The sequence below is a fragment of the Urocampus carinirostris genome, chromosome 1 (assembly GCF_059441175.1).
Source record: "Urocampus carinirostris isolate Australia breed hairy pipefish chromosome 1, RoL_Ucar_1.0, whole genome shotgun sequence".
Taxonomy (NCBI): Eukaryota; Metazoa; Chordata; class Actinopteri; order Syngnathiformes; family Syngnathidae; genus Urocampus; species Urocampus carinirostris.
The window spans coordinates 56,242,015-56,253,828 of NC_142349.1; the positions used below are offsets into that span (position 1 = coordinate 56,242,015).

An 11,814-nucleotide genomic window follows, 5' to 3' on the forward strand; every position below is an offset into this window, starting at 1 on the left:
TAAAATGAAAATACATATGAAACTAACATCTATCTCTTATTTCCAGCACCAATCGGGGATCCGGGCGATCCTGGCGATCCTGGCCAAAGGGGGTTCCCGGGACAGCCTGGTCTCCCCGGCACTATTGGGGTACCAGGAAGAGACGGTGGACCTGGTGATTCTTGATTTTTTTTTTTTCTGTGTAGATTTATTGCAGAATAAGCAAAATTTGGCAAGTTTGAGCATCTTATTCATGAGTTGTTTTCCCTAGGTTTCCCTGGCCCAATTGGCCCATCAGGTCGTCCAGGCAATCCAGGTATCAAAGGTGATGAGGGGTACGATGGGCCCCCGGGTCCTCCAGGTCCAACTGGACCTCCAGGTATGGATTTTGTCTTGAAAAGATACCAATGACACATAAAATGTTTGTTTTGTTTTGGTAATTATTATTCTAAGATGTAAATAATACAGTGGTATGAAAAGGTATCCGTAACTTTGGGAAAGGATTTCATTTTTGGTATACATACCAATCAAATATGATCTGATCTTTGTCAAAATCACACACATGAACAAAAACCATCCAATCATTTCTAGACGTCCTTTATTTATTGAGGATAGCATGCAAACAATGAAAGGGGAGTAATAAGTAACCAAATCCTTTGCTTTGGGGAGACTCAAAGTATAACTGAAATCTATTTATACCACGCAAAATTCATAGGGTTCCATTTTTTATGTGGGTGGCATACAAACAATGATGGGGAAGGAATAAGTAAATAAAACGTCTGCCTAAAGAGGCTCAAAGAGCTATTGAAACCTATTTAACTCCCCAAACGTAGATTTCCATTTTATTTGAGGATAACATTCAAAAATGAGGGTGGAGGAATAATTATCCGAATACTCTACTCAAAGAGATTTTCAGCACCTAAACATTTATATGTGTCCATTTTTAAAGAGGATAGCATGTAAACAATGATGGGGGAGGAAAAAGTAAATAGACTTTTTGCCTTAGGAGACTCAAAAAGCAATTGAAACTAAATTTCCTCCCCCATTAACACGTTTAGAATGGCGGATATTATGCAAACAATGACAGGGCGGAGGAACAAGTAATGGCGCTTTTCCAATAAATGACTCGCCTCGCCCACCAATTAATTAATTGTAACCAATTTTTAACTCACCCTAACATTTATATGTTTCAATTTTTAAAATCTAAATCAGATGAAGAAAACCATCTAAACATTTAAAGTTATCCAGTTTTTTAATGAGGGTTCCATTTTAACAATGATAGAAAGGGGATGAATAAGTAACCTTCTGCATAAGAAGACTCATTTACTGAATTTACATTCTTTTTTTTTCATGAGTAAACAAATGAATACATTCAGGTTGTACTTAATCAAGGTAGTAAAGGCTTTCCACGCCTTAAATAATTACATAAACAAACAATCAGTATAGTGCCCACTGTTGGCGAAGAGGACCTCAAGACAGCGATCTGGTTGTGGGTAATTGTGGGGGCAGGAGAGGTTATCTTTCTCTTACTATTACTTATTCCTCCTCCTTCTGTCACTGTTTGCAAGCTTTCCTCAATAAAAATTGGAAACATTGAAATGTTTGGGTTGTCGTCTGATCACATTTGATGGTGATTTTATGTGGAAATCAGGGAATTTCCAAAATGTTCACACACTTTTTCATACCACTGTACAGGATTTGTATAATTAATTGATATCCATGTGAAATTCTTTTTATAAGGATTACCAGGGCCACCTGGTCTTGGCGGATTGGATGGTCTTAAGGGACCGAAAGGGATAAAGGGAGCAAGTGGTAAGACTTAATGCTGTTAAGTTTTTAGTATGCAGTTTTTATTTGGTTAACTCATTTAGTACCAAAACATATAAATACGTTTTCAGAAGTATTGTCCCTGAGTGCCAAAATGTAAAAATATGTTTTTCTTTTTTATATAAAAAAAACTTTTATAGAAGCTTTGGCTCTGCTCATTAGTAGGTATGAAGCCTCTGGGGATGATTTCAGTATTATCAATCACTATTAGATGACAGGAGTGACTTCAAATCTTTGCCCACACATTGAGACAGCCCCCACTTCCCTTTCCCGGTGAATGAGTGTGTGTAGGCAGCACCCTGCAGCAGGTACGCTAACAAAATCAGTGTTGTGAGACTCGTAAGACACAGACGAATGGGCAACAAAGCTTTGAGAGAGCTTTTTGCTTTCCAAAAAGGATGACGAAGTCCCATTGTCATCGTCTGTTCAGAAGGGATGGCGTTTCATGCACGCCCAAGGGCACGCGATCGCCATAGTGACCGAAATCATCACTTCACCGGAAAAGTTCATGCCTACATCCAGTGTTCTTGCAATGAAATATTATTTTACAAGCATAGGGCCCCATGTGTTAATGGAAAGCCTTGTTTAGGTATTGGAAGTATAACAAATTAAAAAAAGCACAAAGGTGAAAGTTCTGCTTGAAATGCATTCTTTCAAGTTATCTTAGAAATGAGTATTTTCAAGAAACATAGCAAAGTCCAACTGTTGTTTCCTAAACAATGGTAGAAGCTAGAAATATATATTTTTTAATGTTAGATGGGGGTACTAGCTCTCTTTGATATGTCCTTTTCCTCTATTTATAGAGACCTACATTTTCTGTAGGCTTTTATAAATGAGTATCAAAGGCAAAAATTGATTGGCACCGGCTCTTCCCATTTGAGAAAAACAACTGCCATTGATTGAGTTAAAAGGCCCCTTATTTTGTTATTTTTAGGAATAGGTATCCCAGGTCCTCCAGGGCCGGATGGCTATCGCGGAGACAAAGGTTCCAGAGGACTGCCTGGACAACCAGGACACTCTTATCCTGGGCCTAAGGGTGACATCGGTGTACCCGGTGGCCCAGGTATTAAAGACACAAGAAATTAACACTACGTCATACCATGCTGAGTCTAATTCCCAACTATCTATTTATTTTTCCATTAGGTCGACCTGGTTCTCCAGGTGGACCAGGTTTCCCTGGGAGAGAATGCGACAAACTTTTGCAAGGTCCTCTTGGAGATCCCGGCTTTGAAGGACCTCCTGGGCAACCAGGTTTGTTTGAATCATTCCTTAAAGGACAGCTCGCCACTTTAGGGCTCTCTAGTGGCTCCCTGGCAAAAAGAAAAATGCTTGATAATGGAAAATGATAAGGTTTCTCTAGGAGAAAGAACATGACACAAACATTCTCAACTTTTATCAGATATACACAGTATCTGTTTGCAGTATGTGTTGCTTTCCTTATAAGGCTTACATAAAGCTTTTTATTTCATGCAGCTCCAAACATGGTTATTTCTTTGTTGTCCAGTACGGCTCTTTCGGCATTTTGTGTTACAGGCCCATGCCTTAAAGCCACATTGTCTATTATGTTGCGACCCTAATGGATTACGTTGAGAAATAATGAGCGATTCCTAGTAGTAAAAAGCTTAATTAAGTAAAAAAAACAATAACCAATAATACATGAACTATGACATAAACATGTGTTTATTAAAATACATAATCATAAATAATCATTAAAAAAGTATTTATTTTACATAACCTGAGCCTCACAAAGAGGAGGCTCAAAACGCCAAAACCTGTTTTTTCTTCATTTCAAAAAATATTTTTATCTATCTTTATTTTACCATTTTCATCCTATTTTTCTTTTTCTCATGTATTCTTTTTCCATTTTTGCTTCTATTTTTCACTTCCTTTATTTCTCTTGTTTCTACTCTTTTTTTCTATCTTTATCTCTTTTTTCCCCTCTTCCTTGTTTTTTTTCACAGTTTTTCTTTTTTTTCAAAATCTTTTCCCTTTTTTTAGTTATCTTCTTTTTTTCTTTTTATTCCCCTTCTCCTCTTTTTTCTTTCTTTGCAAAAGGCCTGGCACAAAAGCGAGGAGAAAAATGTTTCTTTTTGTCTCTTTGAGTCTCTTTATAATCACCTTTGTGATTTGTATTACTAATTTCTGGTTGCACTCCGCAATACTGTGACACAAACACTGAAATAACGACCCTCTATTAGTGTGCAAATATTACACACTGTCCCTTTTAAGATACATCATTCATTTGAATAAAAGTGTGTTGCTTTTATCACGTAACTGCCAGTTACTTTTCACAGCTGAGCCCTACATGTGATATTTGCAGGATGACAAGCACCTTCCCCTTTTTCCACTATTACCTTTTTTAGTCACTCATGTTAGCTACTTGGCTGCAGGCTATGGCCCACTACAAGCTGTATTGCAATATTTTAGTAGATTTTTCAGTAGCTTCTCTCGCTAGCCTCTGAAGCACGGGTCTCCAACGTGCTGCCTTTCATCATGCTTGTGCAAGAAAACATGAAAGTGGGCTCCTTCGGATCCTTCAGGCTTCCATATTGTGTTCCGTATTGTTCTCTTCAAATGTACATGCTTTAGCTGTATTCTAAGCAATAATGGCCTTTATTGGTGAATTATTATACAGTCACTTTAAATATGACGTCCTGTTTAGTTGCATCTATACTTTTTTAAATATAGGGCCTCGTGGAAAGAAAGGTGAACCAGGCGGCAGCATTGCACAGAAAGGAGATACTGGACCACCAGGCCTACCAGGGGTTCCAGGTCGGAAGGGAGACAAGGGCTATCCAGGAACTCCAGGAACATCATCAAATCCAGGATTTCCAGGACGCAAAGGTAAAATCACCTGAAACTGAAATTAAAAACTCAAATCATTTATTTTATACCACACAATTCCAAACTTACATTTACAGGGGAGAGAGGCCGTCCTGGTTCCCAAGGTTTGCCAGGAGGTAAAGGACCAAGAGGTGATCATGGGTCCCTAGGAAGAAAAGGTTTACCTGGACCTCCTGGAGAAAGTGGTGAGTGGCACAAAGGCTAGATTTGAGCTAATCAAAATAATATAAACTAGACCCCTGGTATACGGCCTCCCTGCCCTACGATGCTTTCATTTCATGGTGTGGAATAAGAACAGTTTCGGCCCTTCGTTACGGCATTTTTCCCACCACAAATTATTTTGCGCATCCCAAATTAAACAAAAAGTCTAACTTTGTGGTGTTCGTCTGTTTGATGACTTATTTCTCTAAGACACCTGTGTGCTATTGGGCGACGTCATATAAAATACTGGTCTGCTATTGGTTTAATGAAATTACAAATATGCTATTGGCAGAACTACGTCCCACAATGCTCCCTTCGTTGTCATTCGTTCAGTTCAAAATCTTGTGTAAGATTTGAATTTTTTCTAGTTATGGATTCCAAGACTTGCAGTGATGCTAAATTGAGAAGTAAGGTGTTAAAAATGAAAACTAAGCATAAGATAATGAATAAATATGTAAAAGGCGCATCTATCGTTACCCTCGCTAAAGAATGCCTTTCCCTGTGCTTTGTAAAGACTATGCGAGACAGCGTTACAATACTGCATTTTTTCCAGTTTTCTCTTGGCTGAACTACCTCCTACAATGCCTTTCTCTTTCTTTATTCAGTCCTGTATCTCATGTTCTTCTTAATGACTTTATGAGTTGGCAATACTGTTTTGTTTGTAATGTATCTATTCTCTATGGATCCCAAGACATGGAGTGATGCTAAAGGGAGAAGCAAAAACACATAACCATGGAACGAAGCTTTTAAGAAATATGAATAAGGCACACACCTGCTATGTTGCAGGGCTGTAACCAATCGATGATCAGTGCTATTTTAATTTATTTATTTTAATTTATTTTATTATTTTTATTTTATTTTATTTTAATTGTGCAATTTTGTAATTGTAATCCTGTGCAGTCCTTTGTGATTTTTTTGTGATTAAGGGCTATATAAATAAATGTGACTTGACTTGACTTAAAAAGTAAGAAGGCGTTTAAAGTGAGAACATTTTCTCTGGGCATGACAATCCTTGCTAGTGAAGATGTTATAATCTGTTTTAATTAGATTCCCACGTCAGAATAAACTAATGTAAGAACCTGGGGAATAACTTTGTCTTTTGCAGGTGCTAAGGGTGAGCGTGGTGATTCTATCCGTGAACCCATAGGAGAGGGTCGACCTGGCCCTCCAGGACCACTCGGTTACCCAGGACCCGAAGGTCCACCAGGCCCTCTGGGTTTACCTGGGCGCGACGGACCGAAAGGCAAGAACGTCTCTTATTTAAAATCCCCACATTCCATTCGGATGGGTTATTGATCCGGCTTTGTATTCCACCGTTCCGTTTGTCATCTGTTCATTCTTTTGACCCAGGACCAAAAGGTGCTCTCGGTTTTCGAGGCGGCCCTGGACCACCAGGTCCTCCTGGTCGTGATGGTCCCATTGGCGAGGAAGGAGATTTTGGTCAGCCAGGACGTACTGGGCCTGAAGGCAAGTTTTAAACCCATTTACATGTCATTCAGGCATTCCTCAATTTAACCCAACATTAATAAAACATAGAACATAACTAAAATACATTGAAATAGAAAAAGGAGTGATAAAAGTATCATATTGCTAATACATTACTCTAGGAAAAAAATGTTAAAACATCTTGCATAACCGTGGGGATTAGCATGAGGTTACACTCCACCCCACCTCTGCCGCCCCCCATTTTTCCTACTACATTTGTTCCGACCTGAACAGCTTTGTTAGATGTTAGGTAGGAGCAGATAGGCCTGGTGAAAAATACATGAGGAGGTTTCTCTAAACTCAGTTGGGCATTGTTAACCCATCCTGTACTTAATCAGGGTTGGGTAGGGTTACTTTAACTTGATTACTTTCAATTACTTTTGGATTACTCCAATACCAAAAATGCTAATAAAAGACAAAAGAAACTAAATTTGAATACAATTATGACTCACAACACGTGGTAAGCTTCCTCTCCTGGCTTTGATCTCTTTGATCTCCGGCAAAACTAACATAAAAAAACAAAACAAAATGAAAATCAATCCAAACAGCTTGCCAACATCATTTTTGCCGTTCCATGTATTTTGTTACTCTCCAAGCCTGCACAAAATTTAGTAATTTTATTCATAATGTCAACCCAGTTCTGACCATTCACTATTCGCTAAATATGCAGACGACATCATGGTGTCTGGCTTTATTTCAAAAGGAGACGAAACTGAATACCGAGCAGAAATTGATTCACTTTCCACCTGTTGTCATTAGAGTGTTCTGTTATTGAATGTAGGTAAAACTAAGAAGATGATAATAGATTTCCGTACTAAGCCTCCCCCCACTGTCAATTAATGGTAGTGAGGTCGAACTGGTCTATTCATTCAAGTTTCTAGGTACTTACTTGTCAGCTGACCTCACATGGACTGTCAATGCTATCGATATTCTAAAGTCAGCCAGACAAAGGCTCTACTTCCTTCGTCAACTCAAATCATTCGGAGTCCGCCAATTCATTCTTGTCAATTATTATCGTACTATCATTGAATCTTTTTCAACTAGGTCAATCACAGTTTGGTTTGGTCGCGTCAATCTTTCTGATTGTCAAAGATGGAACCTGTGGTGAGGACGGCAGAGGAAATAATAAGTACTGGCCTTCCGTCCCTGCATAGTGTCTACATCAAACGTTCAAAAAAACGGACACTAAAAATTATGTACGATCCCAGTCACCCTGCTCACAGGTACTTTGATTACCTGCCGTCAGGTCGCTGTCTTCGTTCCATTAGGAGCAAGACTACACGTCTTAAAGAGAGTTTTTACCCTTCCGCTATTCGCATGTTCAACAAGAAATGATTAGGTTAATATGTATAGTATTATGCCAACGACGTTCCTCTGACCTATTCTACTCCAGTCTTGTTATTTAGATATTTTCCTTTTAAACTATTCTCTTTAATTACCTTGTATTATACGCTATAATATCTTTTTCACTCTATTCTTTTTATTCTTTTACATCTATTATGTTATCATTATTGAGAGTTTGCGTGTCAAAGGATTTCTTGTATATATCATGTTTATGGTTTATACTGGCTGAATAAAAATAAATACAATACAATACCATGGGCATTACTTGTTTAAACTGGTGCCTAGAGGTAGGAGATTTAGGACCATCAAGTCTAGAATTAATACATTAAAAAACAACAATAGTCTCAGTGATGGTAGTCCCAATGTTGCAAATGAATAAAAAGCTGGATATTATGCTTAGAGAATGTGCAATAATGACAAGGGATGATTCTGATATGTTTTTATTCATTTTTATTTAATATTACTTATATTTGTACTACTAATAGATCGTTGGTTGCAATATACATGCCGTATATGTCTGGTACTTTATAAATGTTCTGCCACCAGCAAGATGGCACTTTTCGTACTGCATTTGCCATCTTATAATAAGTACATGAATTACAATAAATTGTATTCTTATCATGCATTCTGCAGGCAACCCTGGTGAACGTGGTGATCAGGGCGATCAAGGTTCTAGGAGGGCATGGAGCTCAGGGTTCCTTCTGGTTCTTCATAGCCAGTCTGTTCAGATACCTCGTTGCCCCGACGGCAGCAGCAAGCTTTGGGAGGGATACAGTCTGGCCTACTTGGAAGGACAAGAGAAGGCTCACATACAAGACCTCGGTGGGTAAAACCAGCCACAGTGGTACCTCTTCTTACAAGCTTAATTCATTCCAGGGTGGTGCCCATCGCTTAAATTGCTTATGTTAAGAGCACATTTTTTTGATTTAAAATTTAAAAAGTCAAATTGGTTCACTCCCGTACTTCAAAAAGCATACAAGTGGACTCTAAATGGCTATAAAACATATCTTTCTAATCAGATTGAAATAGTAAATATACGTAAAATAAATTTTGTCATAAGACAAATAAAATGATATTAATGAAATAAAATGCAAGTTTATTATGAGCACATAAAGTGGTTCAGCGTGCGTGGTGTAAATGAAAGGGGGTGGTTGCAAGTAAGAGTCACAGATCTCGCATACCTGTCAACTTATATTTGTTTTCCCTGTATCTTATCTTTTTTTATCATTAGAATTGTGTACACTGTATAAAAGTGTTTTTTAAGACCGATCTCCTCTTATTTTGGCTCTAATCTGGATCGCCACTGTCACTGGTAGCAGACGACAACATCATCGTGGGTTGCTAATTTTGTAACTGTATTCTCTATAGTCTGTCTTGCTATGAGTAATTTGGTGCCGTGTTGTGTTTGTGAGGTTTATTATCGCATAATAAAGATTGGCAGAGGTTGATAGATCGAGACGCTGTTGAAAATATGTAAGCACTGTACACTTATTATTAAAGCTACTGTAACTTTGAATGTACGCCTGTAGAAGTTTCTGGCGGTAAGATACGAGTGGTGAAGGGTCTCCAGTGGTTGCCTCGGGTACTGCCCGTGAACTGGATTTTCCTTCGTATGGCTATGTAGATTTTTGTTGAAAAGAAACAAAAAAAAGTTTTGTACACCAAAATCCTTGTGATGGGAGGTTCTCGTATAAAAAGGTACCACTGTATTTTGAAAAATGCTCACCTCATTTTTTTTTACTTTCTTTTCCTGTAGGTCAAGCTGGCTCTTGCATGCCGGTGTTTTCCAGCATGCCGTTCTCCTACTGCAACAAAGCTGCCTGTCACTACTCGGCTCGGAACGACAAGTCCTATTGGTTGTCCACAACGGCGGCCATACCCATGATGCCACTTTTCGGTTTCGAGATTCGAACGCACATCAGCCGCTGCGTGGTGTGCGAGACGTCGTCGCCCGCTGTTGCCGTTCACAGCCAAGATCCAGCCATTCCTCAATGCCCGTTTGGCTGGAGGAGCCTCTGGACGGGCTTCTCCTTCCTCCTTGTACGTATGATCATTTACTCCAAATGTTTTCAGTATTTCAATCTTTGATGTATGAACAATCGAAAACAGGGTACACGAAGTAATTATTTCTATTTGAAGATTAAAGCTACTTTTTTGTTCCTGATATATTTTTCCAAAATACCTTACTGTGTTTATTACTATGTTGTTACTATGTAATGGTCAGGTGGTTATTGTGAGCAGTAGTGTTAAAATAAGCTCATTCCACTAAAACCACTAAAACATCTGCCCTGTATAAGGGGCATGGGTGATTTACATACATGAATTACTGTAATCCCTCTCTACTTCTCACTTTGTTGCCTCAATGTATCACAGATGAAAGATGTTCCACGATCTATTATCCCAAATTTTATATTGCTGCGAGCTCGGACGACAGAGTGTATTATTGTTAGGCCTTCTACCCACTAAAACGTGAAATGCTTATGCGGCCGCGATCCATTATCCCCGTTTGCATACTTCTGCAAGCGAGGACTGTCAGAGTATTTAAATAGTGCTACATAAAATACACACTGTGATAAAAATAGGGTAATATGCAAATGTGTGGGTGGGGTTTAATGTGGGATTTTACTCCCCCGGGCGGAGGGTAAGAGCCCCATGGCATGAGGAAGAAATGATCTCCTCAGTCTGTCCGTGGAACAAGACTGTGACAGCAGTCTGTCGCTGAAGCTGCTCTTCTTCTTTATGGTGTAAATATAAGGAAATTTCACGTATATGATTATGTTTGTAATTGAAGAGAGTACACTGATTTAGACATGCAAAATACTGGCGTAAGTTGTGGTAGAGGTGCTTCATCAGAGTACAATAATTTAGACGTACAAAAAACAGGTCTATGTTGTGGCACAGGTGTTTTTTACCAGCAGAAATTTTTTTAAAAAAATAAATACTAATGTTAATCTTCAGCACCTCGTTTTTATTTTTTGTCGTCTTCAGCAAACAGGAGCAGGCGACGAGGGCGGCGGCCAGTCTCTGGCGTCCACCGGCAGCTGCCTGAAGGACTTCCGAACTCACCCCATCATCGAGTGTCAGGGGGCGCGGGGTTCTTGTCACTACTTTTCCAACCTGTACAGTTTCTGGCTGACCGCCGTACGCCAACAAGACCAATTCATAAAACCCAGGCCCGGAACCATCAAAGCAGCAGACGAGCAGCGACGCAAGGCCAGTCAGTGTCAAGTCTGCCTCAAGCAGTGACCCGTTAGTTTGAAAAAAATGATCCCTTCTGGTGCTAAGTTTATTTTTAAGAGCAATTAAATTGATTCAAACACTGAAATAACGACCTTCTTTTATTGCAATCATAACTACACCTCTTTCACAACGTGTCCAGAACAGATGTGTTTCAAATTAAATTTATCCAATTTATTTACTGGGCAGCACGGCGACGCAGTGGTTAGCGCATGTGCGGAACAGTTCATGTGATGGGAACCTCCTGCGTGGGTTCAAATCCAGCTCCAGACTTCCTGTGCGGAGTTTGTATGTTCTCCCCGTGCTTGCGTGGGTTTCCTCCGGGCACTACGGTTTCCTCCCACATTCAAAAAACATGCATGTCAGGTGAATTGGCCGGTCCAAATTGTCCCTAGGTGTGAATGAGCGAGTGAGTTGTCTGTCCCCCGTGCCCTGCGATTGGCTGGCAACCAGTTCAGGGTGTCCCCTTCCCACTGCCCGATGATTGCTGGGATGGGCTCCAGCACCCCCGCGACCCTACTGAGGATAAGCGGTGCAGCTAATGAGATGAGATGAGAAATTTATTTACTTTTCAGGCAATAAATTGCCACTCAAAGTGTTGTAAAACATTCAGTCTACAATAAGGCAATAACCTCCTTTATCCCACCCCAACAACCCAACAGACACATAGAGTTGTTAAAATACAATAATACAAATAAATAGGAATAGAAATAAGATATTATGACTAGGCACAGACTAACAATGTGAGAAAAGGGACCTGCTTTTCACAATTATAGTGACGACAGCACATGGCCTCAGGATTTTTAACCATTGAACCTTACCCTCAGTGTGGGCCCCCAAATGAGGAAACACTGAGATAGAAAAATATGAATAAAACAACTGCAGAACAAAACATAA

At 39.5% G+C, this 11,814-nt stretch overlaps 1 protein-coding gene across 1 annotated transcript in view; it reads left to right on the forward strand.

Moving 5' to 3' along the window:
* The window catches only part of LOC148376333 (uncharacterized), a 42,786-nt gene extending 31,816 nt beyond the window's left edge, over positions 1-10,970 (forward strand). Inside the window, exons 37-48 of the mRNA XM_088325800.1 lie at positions 47-154; positions 251-358; positions 1,720-1,791; positions 2,741-2,869; positions 2,950-3,057; positions 4,495-4,650; positions 4,728-4,835; positions 5,957-6,094; positions 6,202-6,318; positions 8,314-8,502; positions 9,437-9,720; positions 10,669-10,970. Of these exons, the coding sequence (XP_088181926.1) occupies positions 47-154; positions 251-358; positions 1,720-1,791; positions 2,741-2,869; positions 2,950-3,057; positions 4,495-4,650; positions 4,728-4,835; positions 5,957-6,094; positions 6,202-6,318; positions 8,314-8,502; positions 9,437-9,720; positions 10,669-10,926 (1,775 nt within the window). The 3' untranslated portion in view covers positions 10,927-10,970. The remainder of the gene's footprint in view (positions 1-46; positions 155-250; positions 359-1,719; positions 1,792-2,740; positions 2,870-2,949; positions 3,058-4,494; positions 4,651-4,727; positions 4,836-5,956; positions 6,095-6,201; positions 6,319-8,313; positions 8,503-9,436; positions 9,721-10,668) is intronic.
* Positions 10,971-11,814: the final 844 nt, after the last annotated feature.